Source organism: Theobroma cacao, chromosome 8 (assembly GCF_053813885.1).
Source record: "Theobroma cacao isolate CCN51 chromosome 8, ASM5381388v1, whole genome shotgun sequence".
Taxonomy (NCBI): domain Eukaryota; kingdom Viridiplantae; phylum Streptophyta; class Magnoliopsida; order Malvales; family Malvaceae; genus Theobroma; species Theobroma cacao.
The window spans coordinates 12,612,718-12,635,072 of NC_142646.1; the positions used below are offsets into that span (position 1 = coordinate 12,612,718).

Below are 22,355 nucleotides of genomic sequence, written 5' to 3' on the forward strand. Positions count from 1 at the left end.
TGATTAGAGAATGAATTACACTGATGGACTGTACACTAAAAGGTTGTCAAAGAATATTGACTCTCTTAACAATTGGGTAGTCATAATGCATTGCTAGATGCCAATCTTGGTTTATGGAATTGAATTAATTAATTTAATAAAAATTATAATTCAATTTCATTGTCTACATGTTAGAAACCTAATGAGTCATACACAATAAGTTGCATTATGAATTAAATTGGAAGTATGATGATTTAAGTTGGACTTAAATCATATCCTAAGTTTTTAACTTTTAAGTGCTTAATTAAAATAGTTTAATTAAGTATAAGGTCGATATTATAATTAGTTATAATATTAAAGCCTTAATTGCAAACAAATAAAGTAAATTTAATTTAATTTTAATTTACAATAACTTAATTAAAAAGGTTTAATTAAGTGTTGGCCTAATATTATAAAAAGTCATAATATTGAGACCTTATTTGTAATTTAAGAAGTTATTTAACCTAGATATAAATATCACTTTTCAGCTACTCCTCATAATACAAATGAAATGCACAAGCTAGGTTTTTTAGTCATCAGAAAACTAACGAAAAAGCCTAGCCGCACACTTTCTTGAGTAACTTGAAATGTAGTTTTCTAACTTTGTGATTCAGTTAGGAAAAGTATGATTGTGTGGCGAGGATAAGTTGTTATCCACCTTGCTAACACAAAGGCATAGTTGAGAAAGCTCCTTCTTTGTGACGGCTTAAGTACAATCGTGTGTGCACCCGTTGGAGGCCAAACACTTAGATGGCTTGGGTTCTTCCTCTCTTTGTGGTGAACACAGGCTTGAATAGAAACAAGAGTAGTGCCATATCTTCTCTCAATTAAGAAGATTTGCCATCGTGATTACGACATCACTTGGTTAGATAATTTTTTTTTATTACTCCTCTTAAATTTTGTTTGCATTAAACCCACTAAAGTGATCCATGGGTGGCGGCATGGCGTGATACGTTTAAAATTTTTATTTTCCACTACGTATGATAATTATTATCTATTAGTTTCATACCATTCAAACAGACATAATATGCTTATGTAGCTTGATGACATAGTCACGTGACATTTTCACCCTTCACATCAATGCCACGTGATATAAAAATGAGAAGTGATATTTTGATGAAAGGTAAAATACCTTCACCCCCTAATTTTTAGTCGTAATTCTACACAAGTCCATTAGTTTTCATAATAGGCAATCCACCCCAAATGCATAAACGACATTAACGTACAAGTTTGAAATGTTAAAAATACCTTTATTCTTTTTACCTCTTTTTCACTATTTTTTTTTAAGCCTTCGAGCGAAGCTCTCAACTGGCCACCCCCACGCTCCCCATGGGAACTGTGCCCCCCTACCCTCACTTTCCCCAGAGGAGCCAAAGCACATATCTCGTGCTAGGGAGCATGGGGGTGATAAGGGCGCAAAGAGAAGAGGGAGAGAGATCCGACCAAAGCTAAATCTGGCGCTCCAATCGAGAAAAGAGGTAGGGGATAGATTTTTTTTTACTTAAAAAAAATAAAAAATGAAAAATTATAGTTTATATAGTGTGATAATTTTTAAAATTAATGAAGGATAAAATTGTGTTTTCAATATTGCCTCATTATCAAACTAATGAAAACATTAACAGTTGACTAACGGTTGAATTTATGTGCTCAGCAGAAGATATTCTTTTGAGACAGACTGTCTATTTTGAAAACTAATAGATTCACGTGAAATTATGGCAAAAAGTTAGGAGGGTGAGAATATTTTATCCTTTAACAAATGACAATTACTCAACTGTTAGTTATAAAAGCTTATTTTATCTAAATTGAAAGTACAAACTTGCTTGAAAATATAATAAAAAAATAATTACTTATTTAAATTTTTAAAATAATTTAAGAGCTTTTTAAAGTACCTACACTAAACACCTCATTTTTTTATGAAGATGGAACTTGATATCGAGCACAGTACAACTAGTTCAAAATTTTAACTAATTGCAAATTAGTTGGCAAAGTATTTATCTTGAAAAATAAGTGATTTATAAAATTTAATGTGTTTAACTTAAAATATATTAAACATTAATTTTAATTTTAACAAACTTGATATAGATTTATAAATAATTTAAATTCAATAGAAAAAACAAGATTAACAATTCCAACTTAAGACTTGTCTTGCTCATCTTTCTCTCTCTTTGATTTGGGAAGATAACCATCACACTAAGAGCTAAGATAAAAAAAGAATCTATTTCGAGCCTCGAAAAATGAAAAAAAAATTCAATTGAAATATTTTGGAAATTCGGCAGTTTTTTTTTTTTCTTTGTTTCGTGATTGCTTTTATTTAGAATTGGGCTCCAGTGCTAGCCCAATTCTAACCCATTGCAATTGGCCATCCACTTCTATGTCCAGTCAATTAGGGTTTAAAGACCCTTCTGTTTTTTTCTTTTTCCCTCGATTTTCCTTTTTATTTTTTCACTTAAAATTTCCCTCTTGATCATTCTAAGATAACTTGATTCAATTTTACCAAACAGGGTCTTCCCTTTAAATTGACGTTTCCGGGAAAAAGAAAAAGAAAAGTGGAAATCACATAGAAATGGCAACCCAAGCAGCAGCTACCACTTTCAATGGAAATCTAAAGGCAAGTTTTTCCTTCATCTTTTTAAAATTACCCATTTCATATCGTAGTTTATTGTTTATTAAAAACCAAATAACCCATCATTTTGATTAACATTTTTGAGGATAAATGACCTTCATTGCAAACCACATAACTGTTTGTACAATTGACTGACTGAACTATCATTTATTTTTGGCAATTTGAAATGATGGACTTTGTTATTTTTAGCTACAGATTTTTAGAAGTTCCTACTTGAGTTTGGTTGGCTATATTTGAGTCGTGTGGGTTGAGTGAACGAGACAGAAATTTTTTCTGCAATTTCAGTTCTATTACTGGGAAAACAAGGGACTTTTTCGGCCATCCTCTTCTCCTTTTTGGTGGATGCTTTGAACTGAGAAATAGGGGTGTGTTTGGATGCGTAAATATGCTGTGAAGAGAAAACATGGAAGAATGTTTTGGGATTTTATGTGAGTTTGAGTGGTATTATTGAATTAACTTGTTTGCTCACATATTTTTCGTTAATTATTTTAACTATTTAATAAGTTCTGGATGAATGAGTGGTTTGTGATCATGGGTCTTAACATAGGGATTGATTTTAAAGTTACATAACCTCATTTGTAAAGTGAGGAACATTTTCCAATTTTAAAGTTAGGTAGCTTCATTTTAAAGCTGAGTATTTTCCAATTTCAAAGTTACGCACCAAATGAACTAGTTTAATCACGCTAAAAAAACCAGGACAAAATGATTGTCTACAATGGGGATATTCTTTCCTCCCTCCTTTCATTCCCGGAGTTTGGTTAGTGATCAGCTCTACTCTAGATAAGTTTCTGATTGGAGTGCAATATAATTGCTGCCCAATAACAAAACTTGATCTTTTTTCTTAATTGTCGTTTTGAACTCATGCAGAAAGCCCTTGCTGGTCTGAGGCGAATTAATCTGGAAGGTCTGCGATGGAGAGTCTTTGATGCCAAAGGCCAGGTATCTTTATCCTTTTCCAGAACCTTCAATTCCTGAACCTCTCTTTTGGAGAAGTGATAATTATGATTACAGTGGTGGATTTTATGGTTTGCTACTGATTCTGGTTTCTCAATGCAGTCTTTGCTTACTTGTTTTGTAGTACAGTTGAGCCTTTTATTTTAACGTCTTTTCCTGCCTGAGGTCGAAAGCAACAAGAATAACTTGCATATATATTTTTTTGACAGGTCCTTGGAAGATTAGCATCTCAAATTTCTACTGTGATTCAAGGAAAGGACAAGCCTATTTACGCTCCAAATCGCGATGATGGGGATATGTGCATTGTGATTAATGCCAAGGATGTCTGTGTTACAGGGAGAAAACTTACGGATAAGTTTTATTACTGGCATACAGGGCAAGTACTCTTATTTTTAGCTGCTTCTTTTTTTTTTTTTTTGAAAGGTTTTAGCTGCTTCTTTTAATGAATTGAAGTTAGTTGCATATTGGTAAACTACATGGAAGTTAATGACTCAATTGTGTTTTCCTACCAGTTGAGTTGCAATCTGTAATTTGAAGATTTGGTTCTTTATTGAAACTTAAAATCATGTCCTCTTTTATGAGTTTGAGAGTGATATTATGTGTTACAGAGATCAAAACAGGCATGTTTTTTGAGTTCTGTCTATAGAACAGGAATAAATGAGCTTTCTTAATGTTCCCCAAGATCCCTCTTTCTTTGTCAGTTTCTATATATTTGGTTCTTGAGATTGGATGCTTCAATTAGTGAAGTTCTATGTCCTTCTACTGATGAATCATCCTTCTCCTTCAGCTATGTTGGCAACCTCAAGGAAAGAAGTTTGAAGGACCAGATGGCAAAGGATCCTACAGAAGTCATACGCAAAGCAGTCCTACGCATGCTTCCAAGAAACAAACTGCGTGATGTAAGTATTAAACATGATGAAACTATTTCTTGCATTTTTTATATTTGTATCGCTTGCTTGGGTTTTTTCCCTATCTTCTAACCTTTCCATTTTCTATTTGACTTTGATCCATAGGAAAAAATTCCAGCAATATGTTTTGACTTTTGGTTTGTCATATGCAAATTTCTGCATGTTAATTCAAGTAGCTCGCCCTTATTTGTTTCTTACCTTTCATTTATGAATTTTGGTTCTGTATACGTCAGAATTTGATTTTCTTAGATTATTGCTTCTTTTGAATCTAGGATAGAGATCGAAAATTGAGGATATTTGCTAATAGTGAGCACCCCTTTGGTGATCGGCCTCTTAAACCATATGTGATGCCACCCCGAACAGTACGAGAAATGAGGCCTCGTGCAAGAAGAGCCTTGATTCGAGCTCAGAAGAAGGCAGAGGAGCAAGAACAAGGTGGCAACCAATCAAGAAAAGGCAAAAGGAAAGAAGCTAAGATGGAAGTTACAGCATGAAGAGTGATTGGCCTTATCTCCTTCTCTGATAGCCAGTGATTTTCATGTTCTGTATAAAATCACAGCAACCGTTGGTGGATCAGCGCTTGTTGGAATAATAGTCTTGCTCATCAGTTTTCCAAAAATTCTTTCTAGCTCGAACATACCAGTCCGAGTTTTTGTTTTCGAGTTTAGCTTTTCAGCAAAGCAAAAGATGTAGCTGTTGTCTTCACTTGTTGGCAGCCCACTAGTTCCCCAGAGTCCAAACTACTCCTTTAAATGTCTGCATTAAGCTATTTCTTTATTGTTGTACCTTGAGTAGTGCTGGCAAAGCTGGGTTTTTTAGGACAAGATCATGCTTTACATTTTATTTGATTTAGTGTCCGCTACATGTTTGCTTTAGAGAAACTTCCTTCCAATTGCTTTCATGCTTCTTTTCTTTTATGTTACTATGTTCAAAATCCTTTGTCCTCGAGCTACCAATGACATCCTAGATCTCTTTGGTGCTCGGAAAAATCAACCAAGCCATGAATAACTCCTGAAATTTTGGAGAATGCAAAATTCTAGGGACTGGACAAATAATTAGGCAGTTCACTGCCCAGGGTGAAGCAAGAACCAGCATTAACATAAGGACCATGGTGTCTAAACTAGCAAAGGCAATGGCAACTGGACTAGTAATCAATATCTCTAATGGAAATGAAAGGAGCAATTTCCTTGTAAAGGAACTTCAATTGTTATTTTTCCAATGCTGTTAACATCAAATGCAGAACTGTAAGATGATGTGTTATTCCAAGAAATAGATATTGACGTGACATTAATTAGATAATAAAAAATGTTACTTAGTCATATCAATATTTACTATAACATGTCAATATATCACGTTTATATCGTATAATATAAAAAAATAAATAATATTTTAACTAATGATAAGATGATAAATTTGATTCAAAATAAAAATACAACTTGATTGAATGTAATAAAAATAATAACAATTTATTTAAATTTTTCTCAATAATTTTAAAGATTTTTTTAAATATTATGCTTGATAAAATTAAAAATCAATTATGTACTCTATTTATCGTAAATAAATAAATAAATAACAATCAACCACGGCATCCCTGGGGTTAAGTGATGAATAGCCGCACTCCATCAGAAGTGATTCCAGAAACTGAATTGTAGTTGGAAAGTTGCTGTCTTTTAAAGCTATGAATGCTGCTGTATCCCAGTGTTGAAACCACAGCCATAGCTTCTTGGCTGTACGATCAACTAAAACTTGATATGAAATTTCCACCAACTAAATACAACTGTCTCTCCCATTAAAATTTTCTTCACAAAATAAATACCTTAGATATTGGCTGGAAAGAACGAGCATAATATTGAAAACCCATAATTTTAATATGACCAGAACTGTACTTGTCTAATTGGACAAGAATGATTTCTTTTAAGCACTTAACTTGATACTCCTTGTGACATATGCAGCAGGCAACAATTGATACAAGGCAGGCCAACAATAAAGATGAACAATAATGAAATGAGAAATGAGACTACAGAAAGTCTAGATACCCCAGGATCATTGTTTTTTTTTTTTTTTTCCAATTCTCCAGAAATTCTTAATGAACTTTTCCAAAAGTACTATAATATATCCTTTATCGATCCTTTTAACAACCAAAGAGAGCATAGGAAATGATAAATGGAGTTTTACTGGCATCAATCTGGAAATTTTTGTCATCTCCAACTGCATCTGCTCCGTCCTTAACTAACTAATGTCATGGCACTATGGTATGATATAGAAGACATAATAAAGAAACATCTAATGGCTAGTGGCTTGCCAAAGTCACCATATATCTCGTTGAGATGTGCATACAGGTCATAAGGTTATTATACTTTTATGCAAAACCTATTTAATTTCTTTAATGTCACTAGTAGATTTTTTGCTCAACCTCCAAGCTATAGAAAGACCACCAAACATAGGAAGTTGAGCCCCATCCAGTTATAGATAATGGTAAATGTACATATATTAAGTAACAAGTAATCTGTCATTGGCTCTTTCTGTGCGAAAGAACTCAGGATTCAATGTGATCATACAAAGACACAGAGAGAGAGAGAGAGAAATAGCAATATATAGCTTCTACAAATAATACAGAAGAATGTAGTGTTGCCAAAAGGCATAAACCAAAAAATAGCAACTCCACCAACAAAAAACATGCATTGGCTATATCTTTACATCAACTTTTTATTGGCTAACAAAAGGTGGTGGCAAAAGGGCACGTTCAATAAACTTTACAAACGCCGATGCTGTATGCATACATGCAAACCCGACTATAACTTTTATCTGCATTGTTCCATAACCTATTTCGTGAAACCCTAGAGCTAATGCATTTACACAATGATAGCAATATACAATATTGTAACAGAATAAAAAAAAATGAAATGAATGAATCTAAGATGCAGGCAATATCAAGAGTTGTAGGAGCTCTCACCCCCAGCCTCTAAGGCTCAGGCATAGATTAGTCTCCCTTGATGATCTCCCAGCAAACCTATCCTGCATTAAAAGGCAAAACCTTTTTTTTAGAGGGATACATAGTGCATATAACTTCAAGTAATCATTAGATATTTTTCCAAGTATAGGCTGCATAAAGACATTAATTGCCTATGCTAACTGCTGAAGAGACCCTGGACAAACTTATCTGGTTTCAATACAATGATGATGGCAAATCCAAAACAGATTGAATTTAATGATCCAAACATAACGTGTAAAATGCCCATGTCCTCAAACCTAATTCATATATTCATTTTTCATTTCCAGTTTGTGGTATGAGAGATCGAGGTATGGATCAGGAAAAAGGTTGTTCTTAGTGACTTTTCCATTGTAGGAATCACATAAATCCATTTTAAAAAAAAAAAAGAAATCACCTAAATCCATGTTAGGATCTGCCATCTACCATATCCAGTCAGAACGGAGTTTCATTTATGATATGTATATAGGAAAACATGTTTTCCAATGGCGACAGACATTAAAACGCAGATCTGGCACTTTTGAAAAATAGATCCAAGCTTCCCTGTATCACCCTTGAAACATGGCACTGCACAAGATGTTTTCCAACCACCAAGTATACCACATCACGTCAGTAAAACCTGTCTCTACTAACAGATGAAGTTCATATTCCCAATGGACATATTAACCACCATTCAACCTGTGCATACCCATCCATGCCTCTTTCAGAAACATGTTCTCTCTAAGGCAACCTAGACCATTTCTATCTAACGATGTTTAATCTTCTTTCCTTACCTTATTCCAATGATCTTCCACCTCCTCATTAAACTAATAACTCTCTGTAGCCAGCATTACTTTATTTCACTATTATGTTTTATGACCATAGTCCAAGACAAAATAAACATAGCAAACCACTCACCTGATCCAACTCAACGGACTCTTTCCAACCATCAATATTGAATATCCTCTGCCACAACTTCCTCATTTTCAATTTCAGCATCAGTATAGGTGAGAGCACGCTGTAGTTTCCTCGGACAAAATTCCTCAACCTCAACCATATAAATGGCAGAAACAGGCCGATGATCAGAAAGTTGAAGCTCAGTCCTCCTATAACTTAGTTGTCTCATTCCTTTACCATAAGAAAGGATACGGTCACACCTGAAAGATGAGGGTATATTAGAAAAATTCAGAAAGTGACAAGCAAACAACAAAGGATGGATCTTATAATCTTTTTTAAGCATACCATGCAGGCGTGCGCCTCCCAACCTTGGGATCTTCTCCATAGTATTTCTCTGAATTTAACTCATATTTGTATGTTGGTGCAAAATTTAAAGCACCCTCAGACCATCCATCAAATGTACGACCTTTGCGCAACTCTCGTACAAGCTGTCATAATAAAGATAACAATATATTAATAGCTAAACTAGTATCTCAACAGCTTTCGAGTTCATATTTGATAAGAAAAGCAACAATCCAGACTCTGTGTAGGACTATTAAAGTACCTGGTCACTCTCAATCAACTTGGACCACTCCTTCTTGAAGATGAGAGCACATGTTTTCTCATATGACAGATTGATACGGTAATTTAGATCACCCAACCAAATTATTCTTCTGCAAAAAAAAAAATATCAGCTGTTAAACATATATAATCAGGTCAATGATATATGAGTAACATAAGTGTACATTATTCAAAGAATGATTGACATTTTCTAAGTTACAGAACAAGAATAACATCTTCAATAAAAAAATAAACAAAATAAGCGTCAAACATGTAACTTATTTTGGTAGGTACATTTAATTTAAGAATGTCTGCTAGGAGCATTGTTTATAGGCACTAATATCCAAATTATTCCTCGTATAAAAGGCCCAGTTCTGCCTCATTACATTTAAAATTATCCAACATGTATAATTTATTTAAAATATTACTCCTTCAACTATTAGTATGTCATAAAGACTACAGGTTCCAAATACATTATTCAACAGCATAAGGATCTTCCTTGTGTGGAAAAAAAAAGCTCAATTGATTCCACTACTATGAATGATGTCCCAAATTGTTCTCAACATAATTTGTTGTTGTAAACTAACTCACATTTACATGAATGAGGTTTACAGCAGCAATGGTACAAAATTCTGTGTCGCCCTTTATTTACACCCTATTTATTAAACTATGTCGTCAATTGGTCTCAACATAATTTATTGTGGTAAACTAATGCTCATCTACATGAACGAGGTTTACAGTAAAAATGGTACAAAATTTTGGGTCATGATCTATTTACAGCTATTACTAATCTATCTGTCTATTTCTGCTTAAATGTGCTTCTGGAACACTATCTCATGCATGTGCAGACCTTTCGGTTTCTTTTGATTGTTACTTTTACTACTTGCTTTTTGCTTCCTCAAAAGTTGCAATAAAGCAAAAGAAAATGGTATAAAGCAAGATCACAATTGACTGAAATGACTAAAACATATCAATTGTAACATATTTGTTTAATGTATAAAAGTAAAATCAAGCAATTTGTTATCCAAAAAGATGCATAAATGTTTTGTTTTTTCATCAAATGCACATTTTGATTTTTGGCTCCAAAAGCAGAAAGCAAACAGCAAACATAGCTAGCAAATAGAATATTAGTTTATTTAGATGCCAACTTGCATGGTCAGGGGGCAACTAATCAAACAAGAGAGTTTATTTCTTTTGCTTTCAAGGTTCCTATGTTCCATAAAACTTGGAGGAACTTACTTGTCATAATATATTACGAATAATCAGAACGTAACAATTTCAACAACTAGAATGATAGATGAGTAAACAGCCACTAATTCACACTGCAAGTAGATATAACATATACTCACTCATGATCATGAATGCTTTTGGGAAGTCCAAAAGCAGAAAGAGAATGAAAATGAGTTCTTCTAAGTATTTCATGCACGTCAGCATTTCTTTTAAGTTCATCTCCATCTTTTTCACCTGATGTCAGGTGAGTGCATACAAAACAAAAATGCGTTTGATATATGGACATGCTGACTGATATAGATCCCTGTAAGAACAATGAATGGCTATAATATTAGATAAAGACAGCAGAATTGAATAAAAGTATGATCAGCAGGTGAAAATTTAATAAAAATATGTAGTAGCACTGATTCTAATAAATTGCTTCAAAGATTACCACCCATATGCAGAATTCCTGTTACAAGACATGGGACGCAAAAAGGAAGCATGATTTTTGTAGATGCATGGTTAGGGCTTATTTTTATTATACCATCTCAGTCTTGAACTTGTCTTTAGCTAATTCTTGCAGGTAATACACCACGGACCACACATATCACTGGGTCCATTAGATACTAGCTATTTGATTGGAGTAACCCTGGGATTATTGGCAGGAACCTTGTATTGTTCTCAGATCTTTAGGATGTCATAGAGCATTGGTTCGGTGGACTTCAATACGAGACTGGTTAATAGTTTCTCCAATTGACCTCTTTGGAGTATCAAAGTACCTACCATGAGTCATTTGTTGGCACGTGGTATTACCTACATCATTTGTGAAAAGGCTTGATGTAACAACCAGTCATCCTATCTTATACTTCATTCCTTTTCACTAAAAATCACTCGTCATCACCTCATTGGCTACATTAAATACACCCCCTTCAGCATACTATATATTGTCTATTTAACATCTTTTGGAGGGGAATCACACCTTTACCACCTAGAGTTTCTCACACCAGTTTTAGGCTTATTCCACCATCATCACCTTTAGTGTTACTACCTTCCAACCTCCCCCAAGTTCCATATCTCAATCACCTACTTTCAAGTGTACATAGTTCTAATGTGCCTTATCTTCAGCTATGCTACTTGCAACACTCCTGCTCATAGTTCTGCCACTCCCTTCTCTTCCATCAACCACCAAAAATGCTCAGGTACCCCAAGGGCTGTCCGCTCCTCCTCTCTACCTCTTTAATTCGTTCCTTCATACACAGTTGCAGCACTACCTCATCCCTCACTGAAAGAACTCTCTAAATTATCAATAAACGATATCTGATCTGCCTTAAGAAAATCTATTAAATTGCTGATCCTCCTATTTATTAGTGCTCATTAGATCATTTAAAAACTTCTGAAAAGAATGCACAGCATTCTTGTCCAAGTCAAAATTTGAATCTAAGCATTTTCTCCAAGAATGGCCAAGGGTCATCACAAATCCTACACTAAGTTACAACACAAAAAGTTACACAATTAACACTAGAGACAGCCCTATATTTAGCATCCACAAAATATGGCACAAAACCACATTTTCTAGATGTTCTCCACTGCTTACCTACACCAATTATCAGCACCGAGAAATAACAATCAGTCTTCACAAGTTAAGGTTCATAATTGTAGTTGACTTTCATGGCATCTGACTGGATGGCAGTGGGGGCAGGGACAATATTTGAGGCAAATATGTAGTGAATTTGTCATAAAAGAGGTACAAAATTGATCATTTGAGTCTGTCCAAGTGATAATCCTTGGATTCTAAAAGTCTTCAAGTATAATGTAAGACAGCCAAGCTTAGCTACAAAGAGCCCTAAAGATAAGTGTCCAACCAAAAAACTGCATGAATTACAGCACTATGATATGCAAACTATATGATTCCGGGTATTGCTTACATGATTAAAAATAAAACATTCAATTTAAGAAAAAAAACTCAAGAAACTAACATTAGTAGAAGGAACAGACCTTGTTACCAATGTAGCCCATAACACCAACACCAACAGTAGATACCTTCAAATTCTGAATATGCCTGCGCAAACTCCTACGAACCCATATAGTGAGGAAAATTCCTACCATCTGCTTACTAACTATTCTTACATATGATGATCTTTTTTTCCGCTTCAGGAGGGATTCGAGGTCAAGTTCTGCAAGCAAAGCTAGCCCTGATGCCATGTTGTTCATGGACTTGAAGGAACTATATGTTTGAAAAGACTTGGTTGCTCTAAAAGACTTGATCGATTTGAAAGAACTTGGTCTCTCCAAAACATGCTGAGATAGCAAGTTTAGTGGAGGCTCTGGCCAGCTCAAACCAATCCTTTCAGTCCCACTAAGCATTCTGGTTAATTTTCCATTTTGTTCAATCCCACTAAGCATTCTGGTAAATTTTCTATTTTGTTGACTGACCGGGCTTTCTACATTTTCAGCACAATCCTCCATCCGCAAGCAATTCAATCTATCTAATCTCTTTGGAGAAGAAAATTGCCTCTGTAAATCCTGTTCTACTGGCACATCAAGTTTAGCACCACCACCACAGTCTGAAACCCCAGAATTGGTGAACACACTTTTATTTCCGGCTGAATTATTGACTTCATCAAAACTATTGGGTTCTTCATCTAATGGATGAATTTCTTCACCAATATCACTATCACTTTCAAGAATAATCTCCTCTTCTAAATTGGGGACATCATCAAATGGCTTAAACTTTGATGGAGATGGGGGATCGCTATAGCATTTTACTTTGGTAGTTGCAGGTCGAATTCTATTGAGCGTTTCACGAATGATGTTTTCCCACTTTGGAACTGGGCGGCTATCTTCAGCACCAAAAATATTCCCAGCATTTAATGGTACTATCTCCTGAAGACTGTAAACAAAAAGCAATTCTTGTATTTTAAGATGAACATGAATAGCAAAAAATATAAGCTAAAAGAAGCAAGATGCATAAAATTCTGAAGAACTGACATGTACAAATGTGAGTGTTTGAAGGCCAAGCCGATAAAAACAAGATCAAAGGCATCTCAACAGATTTTTAGTGTAAAACAATTGCTTGTGATTAAAGAACAATAGGGAAAGAAAATAAGCTTAAATGTAAAAACACAAAAATAGAGAAAGTTCAAAATGCATATCAGGAAAATACTTACCCAAGCACATAAATGTCAGCAGGCTTATTGATATCTATCCAATCATCAATATCTAGGTCATCAGGAAGAACCTTTCCACCAACATTCCAGGTACCAACGCATACTCTATTAATTGAAAAGGACAAAAAATGATTTCAGTAACAAACTCTATAACAACCAAACTCTTTGAAGTCACCAAAATAGCGCAACTAGTTTAAGATTTATGTGTAGAAGCAGCAAAAAGGGATAGGCACTGCACCTTATTTCCTTTGTGTTTATGTATTGTGCCCTAAAAGTCTCTGACTTTCGTCTCCTTAACTTTGGAAGACCATCTAAGCCTAAAAAGAGGGGAAAAAAATTTTAACCATGCGCTGAGTAAAGAAATTAAAAGAGCAATTCACCTACTCCCTAAATTGGATATTCCAACGAGCCACAAAAGATTACATTTAGAATTCCAAAGCCCCATGTCTCTGGTTGCAGGGATATTCATATCTGATTAAAACTTAACGAGAGAGAGAAAAAGTGCCCTCCTGAATATTGCGCCAATAAGTACTAGTACTTGACTAATTAGTTTCACAGCATTTGAAAGGTAATTTGGTTGCAAATATTAGAGGGGTAAAAAATAAAAAATTTAATCTCTTTTAAAAACTGGCTTAAGTCGGATGCTATAGGATAACCCCATTTTGATGAGGCCCTCAGTTAACTTTTAATTGTTATTAGAAGTGTTCATCTACATAGATAACATTCAATTAAAAGAAAGGCAAGAAAAGAACTATACCCAATCAAAGAAAACCATCAATAAAAAACCCTTTCATTTTGATCAATTCCTCCACTAGCCAAATAAAAAATTAAAAAAAAAAAACTAAAATTTCCTCCACACCTAACTCCATTGACTTAATCTAGCCACCTTTACCAACCATGTTTCAGGAGATGCATTACCAGCTATCAGCTGAAGGAAGTAATTATATTAAACAAGAGTTCTACAAAATCATCAAGTATCTTAGGTTGAAAAGGAATCTCAATTCCAATATCACAATGATTTCCATTTGGCTACTTACACATCACCTGACCATAAAACTGAACTTTAAAGTCCATCAAACCCCAAAACAAGCATCAATAACCCAAATTTTTTACAATAGATGATCCATATGTATTTAAAGTTCTTTCTACAACACCTTCAATCTCCAAACTTTACAACTAAATAGAAAAATGATGCCGCTGAAGGTGTCAAGAAAATAGAAGACAACTAACTTGATCATACAAATGATATAGAAAAATTAAAACCTCAACGTTAATAAGGGGCTTAAAATCATTACCATTTAGATCAGGCAGAGGTTCCTCATCTCTGTTCCCTCTAAACCTTGATTCTCTGCACGATTCATAAATTTCTGCAAAACCCCACTTGACATTGAGACTCAAACCCCAAAAGATTATTTTCGAAACCGAAAATGAATCCCTAAAAACAACTCCAGAACGCACAAAAACCACCAACAACCTCAAATCTCCTAAAAGAACTGAAAAGCAAAAATCTAAAATTTGATTTATGAGGTTTGAAAGAAAATGGTTAAGTCACCTTCGGTTTCAGAGTCAGAACCAATGTCGTCTTCATCATCGGTATCGGCGCTGTAATCGGAGTCTTTGGCAGTGATGTTGAGCAATTTCCGCATGACAACTCGAGGCCAAAAGAGCTGTAGGCAGGAGCAACCAAAACAGCAGATTTCAGCCCAACTTCTCTGCAAGTTCTCTCTTAGTTACCCCATAAAATAAAACCCAAAACCCAGGAAACAAAGACAAATAAAAGAAAGAAAGAAAGAAGAAGGGAGGGAGCCTCAGAGAAAGAGAAAGTACCTCTGGCTGGTGCTTGGAGCCCTGCTTCATGGCTGTGCATACAAAAATGTAAAGAAATGGAGAGAGAGCAATGAAGAAGAAAGAAAGAGAACAAAATGGAAGCCTATATTTTTGGGAGGGAAGGAAAGATGAAAGCAGCTTCAGGAAACGAAGGTCAGGAGTAACTACCTTTGGCTGGAATGGAATAATAACGGTAGTGGCCTGGGCGGCGTTGAGCCAATACTTTATACATAAGCTTGATTTTGACTCTTATATTAAATCAGAGCTTTGATTTGCAGTTAATCAAGGAATTAGTGGCTACCCATTATTCAGTAACACAAGAACATTAACATATTGCATGATGATAATTACTGAATTAATCTCTTATAATTTCTCATTTTTCTTCTTCTTTCTGTTTCTTTATGGCATTGTTGAGTCGTTGCGGCGTTAGGCTAAATTTCACTCTTTATATAGCTCATGAGACTCAAGTGATGATTAGCTTCGCTGGGTTCCTTGAATTTTACAAATTTCAGGGTGAATTAATACATGGAATGGAATAGGGGCCAATCAGTTTCCCTTTTTTTTTATTTTTTTGTTGCTTTTTGCATACATTGTTACTCTATATGTTAAAAATGCCTCCTTGTCAATCTTTTCTTGTTTGATTTGAAAGGTGAACCAAAGCTTTTGAAAACAAAAACAAATGAATCACGAGAAGTTGATACTGTTTAAAGTTCCATTTAGTATAAAAGGACAAACAAGTTTCGTTATGCTTAAAGACAGTAGTGTGCAAAGGATTGTTTCGGTGTTAAAATTCTGAAACTCAAAAAAATAAATTTTATTTTGTGAAAAAAAAAATCAAATCTAATTGAATTAAAATACTTAACCGAATCAATTGAAAACCCAACAACTTTGCTCGGTTTGGTCAATTTTAAAACAATGAATTAAAACAACCTTTTATAACATTTTACCAAATTTTAAAATAATACATATAAATATAAATTATAACGTTATGTAAGTAAATTCAAAAACAACTAACAACCCAAAACTATTATTGAATAAAATAAAAAATAACTTTAATAATAAAATAAAAATTTTATTTTGACAAGGGACGTATGATGAGAGGCTGTCCCAAGGCCAAAAATGGGAGGGTCGTTGGAGTTGGACCAAGTGTCAGCTGGTCTCCATAGCAGGAGACCTTTCCCTATGTTCCAAATGGCACAATCTTTGGCCGTGTATTTGTTGCTAGCAATTATTTATTCAAATCATTTGTTTCGTGTAGTTGGAACCTGAAACCCCTGACCATTTGCTTTCATTTGTAAAACTTCAGATGGCATGCCGGGGGAATTGTTCCTTTCCCATCTATGATCTATCTATATATATATATATATGTGAATTTTGTCATCATCTCCTTGTATTTCTCTCAAGTCAATCACCTTCTTTTATAGTAAAAAGGGTCAAAGTATGATGGATATAAAAGTTTCAAAGGAAACCCAATCTTATTATTTTATCAATAAAGAAAAATTCAATGAAATATTTATCCTTAATGCAAGGTCTTGTTTTCCTAATTTTAATGGTTTAGCCCAAAACAAAATCAACAATATATTCTGGTGTTTTGCTTCTTTTTCCTTTGTTTTTCTTTTCTTTTTATGAATTGTGAGAGAGATATTGTTGGTGGTTGTTATTTATATCATTAAATTAATTTAGGTAGAAAAGTAGGGCAGGTTGCACCGTCAAATATTATTGTTTTTTTTTTTTGGGACTACACGTTCACGTGGCTCATGCTTTCCTTAGCCAATGTGTTAATCAATTAAAGACCAATCTATATCCGATCAAATGGATGGATGGTCAATGACAAAGTAGTTCATGTTCCCCTATGTCCTAACACATTTATACTAATATAATACATACATAAAATATTTAATCTTCCCCTCTGAATTAGTATAATTTATTCAAAATCTATCTAGAAATTACTTTCCAATTTTATTTTCTCCTAGCAGGAAATATTCAAAATGTACTTGGATAATTGTATTTAAATGAAAAAAAATACACACAGAAATTATCTACTTAAAGTCTCTAGTCTAAAAAAGGTATCGTGTTAAAGCACAATCAATCCATGCACAATTGCAACCCTAAATTTTGGCTATATACTGATCCACAAAGATGATGATGGTCTCAATTTTATTAATTAATTAATTAAAAACATAAAAAATACGCACATAAATTATCTACTTACCATGTGGTTCAACCTTTTCCCTAATCAATTTGTTCATTAATTAAAGACGAATCCATATCCGATCACATGGATAGACGGTCAATGACAAAGGCATATCATGTTTTCTTATCTAACACATTTATAATTATGCATATATATATATATATAATATAGCAAAAACTATTTACACTATGTTCTATGGATTAGTATAAATTAATCAAAATTTATCTAGAAATTACTTTTGCACTTTACGTAATTTTATTTAAATGAAAAAAGAAGACACAAAATGATCTACTTAATACCTTAGTGGAAAGAACGTATCATCTAAGCCTATAATAGCGATAATTTATATAATTATCTTAACAATTATTATCTTAATGACGAAAGTAATCACTCTTTCAAATGCATATTAAGATTAAATATTTGTTTGTTGTTGAGGAGGATCCAGAAGGGAATTAGTAAGGAAAGGAGCTACGAGCTAGGACAACAACAACTCAAAGGCTGCCGTGGACCCAAAACCTTTAACGACGAACTACCCTTTGAAAAAAACTTTGAATGCAGTTTGTGCAGCTGGACAACTTTCTCTGCCCACTTATATCGGCTAAATTATTGCATCTATTTCATCACCTTTGGCTTTTGAAAACTCATTCACGAAATGGCCAATAGTGATATATTTCGTATTCGTTGAACTTCACAAGGCAACTGGGGACCCTTCAATTTTGTTTTATGTTTCATTAGGAAAAGGTGTTGGGACCCTGAAAATTTTTGTGGGAATGTAATCTAGCTCAATAGACGTCGATACCAATTCTCAGGGCTTTAGCTACGTGTTTCGAATCTGTCAAGAGATGTATCCACCTTACAAATTCCTGTTGTTGATGGAGCCTTTGTTATCTGTTTCTGATAATCAACTCAACAGGTAAAGGGGATTCCAGCTCCTCACTGGGGATGACCGGCCGACACAAGTCAATGTCAGCCTTCAATTTTCATTCCTTTTAACTCCAAAGTCCAAGCCAATTCCTTCCATGTGCCCACTTTTCACCTGTCTTTGTACCTTCTCATATTTTCTTCTTTTTACTTTACTTTCTATATTTTCATTCTATAGGCAATTCATACATTTTGTCTTTTATATTGTGGTTGTTTTGTTGAAATTTTTTTATATTTAGGGAGAATATGTTTTAGACTATGTTCTATGGTGGTGGAAGAAATTTAGAGAGAGAAAAGAGAAAGAAAATATGAAAAATAAATAAGTTTTGTGCTATATAAGATAATAATTTTTAAAATTGATTAAGGGTATTTTTATCTAATAACTTTTTTACCTATTCGTGTGCAGTTAAAATGGCTATTTTTATCTCTCCTAAAATGATCATTTCATAAACCAAATAAGATTTTAAAGAGGATTAGAAATAGTGGGAGTGGAAACATGTTTTTTTCCCGAACATTTTAACATGTTAAAGAAAATATCACCGTTTAATATATGAAAAAAAAAAGGTCATAACAGTGTAATTAAGAAAGAGTTTAGTAGTTTTTACTATTTATTATAATTAATTTTCTATTTAATTTTCTCTAAACATTTTGCCCAAGCAAAAATTAAAGTATTAGACTATAACTTTAAATATAACAAATCCCAACAATGAATATAAAATTTCTGAAAATCAACCTAGTAATTATGTTTCAATTTTTATTTCTATGCAATAAACTATATATATACCTTTTTTTTTTTTTTTTGTCTATGGCAATACATTATACTTAGGTCTAGAAATTTCTATTTGTGCCCTGAAAAGTTTAGTAGGCAAAATGAACCTTATCACTAATAATTTGGCCAAAAAACAAAAAACTCAAATAATCATGCCTAGCTAATTTTGGCTCTTCAGCCATCATGAAAATAATCACACCTATTAATTCAAATAAATATTGATGCATGCTAGGGGAAAAAATGAAAAACAAAACCAGTAATAATTAATTATAAGACAATTTTTAAATTTTTCTTAGTGATTAATAACATATCTTAACTTTTTAATTGTTCATAGTATATGTTAATTAACTTCTTAAAATAAGTCTCAAAATTTGTGTTTAGATCAATATAATATATTGCATACATATATAATTAGACTCAAAATTTTTATTGGGGTTACTAGTTAATGTATCAAATGAAAAATTTACACATAATTAATTAACAATGTGAAATCCACATGCTTTGGTTAGATGATGATGCATGATACAACAAGAAATGATTTGGGAAATGCCATCTTTCGTTTCACATGAGACAAGTTATTCTTTGGATTCCAATTAATTAATCATGACCCTATGCTCATCATTTGTTTGTATGGTGGAACTATTTACAATACTACTTAGGCAGCAATGCATAGATATGGACCCTCTCGGATTGCCAGAGATTCGGAACATCATCAAAACAAAAAGGTTGCTTTGAGGTAATTAATACTGTTTTTCTCTTTTTCTTTGGTTAGTTACGGTTCATCTGTAATCTAGTGCTGTTGGATTTTTTTTTGTTGAAAGAAAAAGAGGTGTTGCGTATGGGGTTTTCTCAAAAAGAGTAGGTACCCTTTTATCTTTGTCTATACTACTTTCCGTTTCTAAGTTAAGTGACAATAATGCCACCAAGCCCATAGCGTCTCGTACCATGCATCCCTTCTATATAAACTTGTGGCCAAATCTATGGCCCTATCATATAATTATTAGATTTTATTTGTTGGCTAGCCAAATATTGAATTTAAACATGATATTTGGAAAAAAATTTAAATTATAAATAAGTTTTTATTATTTTATTATATTCAATAAGTTTATATATTTTTATTTTAAGTTAAAAAAATTTTTATGATTAATAGTTGATTAATTATCATTAATTAAAATATCACTTGTCATTTTAAGTCTAAGTGACATTGATATGAAAAATAAAAATGTCACATAGTAATCTCATCACATATTATGACATGATAACATGTCAGTATGTCAGATTAATATCACATAACATAAAATGATAAGTAATATTTTAATTAATAACAGTTAGTCGTTATAAGAGTTTATTTGAGTCAAAATAAAAATTTAAGGAGCTGATTGAACGTAATACAAGAATAAAAATTTATTTAATTTTTTAAAATAATTTAAGAGTTTTTTTAGGTATTATATTTGTCTTGAATCTAACATCTGCTCACTTATGTCAAAATCTTGATAATTATAAGAAAAAAAGAAAGAAATTAGTTGTCATATTTAATTTGATATCAAATGGAAGGAGCATGTGCTTTCTTTCATCTTTTGTCTTCATTTTAATATTTGTTTTTAAGACTTTATCAGAGCAAACGTATAGAAAATTAATCTCTGGACAAAAAAAAAAAAAAAGAAGAGTTTCCAGTAAATTAATGAAATGAAAGAAAGCACAGTTGTTGAAGAAAAACCAGTTTCTTAGAGTTTAGATCCATTTTATCCCAATTGACACATGACTGAACCTGAATAAAGCTCGAAGGATCATTTTTGATACAAAAAAGCAGCAAGAACCTTATAGAGAAATGAAGTCAAACATATACATATATACACCCAATTGACAAAGAGATCGTACCTTTGGTAGCTTGGCTAAACTCAGCTAGCTTCTGTAGAAAATAAAAAGCGCTTTCAGGTTTTATCTTGTTTTCCAGAAAAAGAAAGGAAGGCTATGCTCTGGTAGTGGAGGGAGGGGGGGCTTCCTTTTATGGAGAGGAGAGGGTGGATTTTGTTTTCTCCGCAGCAACAGAAGCTTTAATTTTCTTCAGGTTGTTGAGTTGATGAGGGAAGGAGTGTCTGGCCTTCTTTGGCAAGCTATATGTATTTCAAAGACTTGGGTAGCAGCTTAGGCACAGCACGTCCCTGTCTACTGCGTCCTGGTTCTTTGTGTCATTTTACCTTATTTATCTAATAGATTAGACATCACTAGGATTCATCTAAACAAAGAATAAAACATTTTCAATTATTTTTCTCCACGTTTCATCATCCATCTCCGCATACTAGGATGTAATATATTTCACAAAATACTTTAAAAAAAAACTCTTAAATTATTTCAAATAATTTAAATAAATTTTTATTCTTTTATTACGTTCAATTAAATCCATATACTTTTATTTTGAATTAAATAAATCTTTATATTTTTATTTTAAACCAAATTAACTCTTATGATTGATAGATGACTTAGTCAAAATGTCACTTATTATTTTATACTATATGATATTGATACGGTATGTTGAAATGTTATAATTGATTATGACATGATATTTTGAAATATCATAATTGATTATGACAAGACATATTAATATAATATGATAATATGACTATGTGACATTTTTCACCATCAATATCAATTTCATGTCAGTGCCATGTAAGTATAAAATATTAAGTGATATTTTAACTAATAAAAATTAATTAAATATTTGTTATAAAAGTCTATTTAACCAAAATAAAAATATAAAGACTTGATTAAATGTAATAAAAGAATAAAAGTTTATTTAAATTTTTTTAAATAGTTCAAGGACTTTTTCGAGTGTTATACCAATATATTTCTATCTCATAATTATTTCAACCCCACTTCAAGAATTTGATCCTTAATTTCTAATCAGGATAATTTATGAAAGTAGGATATTTGGTGTGAAAAAGGGTTGAAAAGAAATTGTAGGATTTATGAAATCGGACAGAGTTAGTTCCCTTTTTATATAACTTAAGCTTAACGAGCTTTCCCATGTATCGAAAAATAAAAATTTAAAACAGCATTCCAAATTAATTTTAGAAAATCAAATAATAGTGTTGTTATTGCTTTCTCCAAATTTCTATTTGCTTTCAAATTTTTTTAATATACTTTGGTAGTGAACCAAACCTAATATAAAGAGAGACAAGATTTGGTTTGAAAAGAAAATTAGAGCAATTGTCAAAACCTTTGCTTAGTTGCGACTCTATTTTCTAGCTCATTCATTCCTTGCTGCGGTTTGCACCACGAGTGCTAATGAATTCAACA

General features: G+C 32.9%; 2 protein-coding genes across 6 annotated transcripts; one reads left to right on the plus strand and one right to left on the minus strand.

The window, feature by feature from the left end:
* The first annotated feature begins 2,566 nt into the window (after positions 1-2,566).
* LOC18592724 (uncharacterized) lies at positions 2,567-5,384 on the plus strand. The gene is made up of 5 exons (XM_088808798.1): positions 2,567-2,630; positions 3,513-3,580; positions 3,805-3,971; positions 4,383-4,494; positions 4,776-5,384. Exons 1-5 carry the CDS (start codon positions 2,582-2,584, stop codon positions 4,995-4,997), a joined length of 618 nt encoding a protein of 205 aa, XP_088664924.1. The 5' UTR covers positions 2,567-2,581; the 3' UTR covers positions 4,998-5,384.
* Positions 5,385-7,079: 1,695 nt separating this feature from the next.
* LOC18592725 (DNAse I-like superfamily protein) lies at positions 7,080-21,151 on the minus strand. 5 transcript variants are annotated; one of them, XM_018126123.2, is made up of 12 exons: positions 20,937-21,151; positions 15,175-15,206; positions 14,900-15,014; positions 14,643-14,714; positions 13,586-13,664; positions 13,348-13,452; positions 12,176-13,070; positions 10,318-10,502; positions 8,973-9,081; positions 8,714-8,856; positions 8,390-8,628; positions 7,080-7,518 (listed from the first exon to the last, which is right to left on the minus strand). In XM_018126123.2, exons 2-11 carry the CDS (start codon positions 15,202-15,204, stop codon positions 8,421-8,423), a joined length of 1,941 nt encoding a protein of 646 aa, XP_017981612.2. In that variant the 5' UTR covers positions 15,205-15,206; positions 20,937-21,151; the 3' UTR covers positions 7,080-7,518; positions 8,390-8,420. The 5 variants fall into 5 exon arrangements, with proteins under 5 accessions (XP_017981612.2, XP_017981609.2, XP_017981608.2 ...); XM_018126120.2 differs by having other exon boundaries at positions 14,900-15,059; XM_018126119.2 differs by lacking the exon at positions 20,937-21,151 and having other exon boundaries at positions 14,900-15,059; positions 15,175-15,980.
* Positions 21,152-22,355: the final 1,204 nt, after the last annotated feature.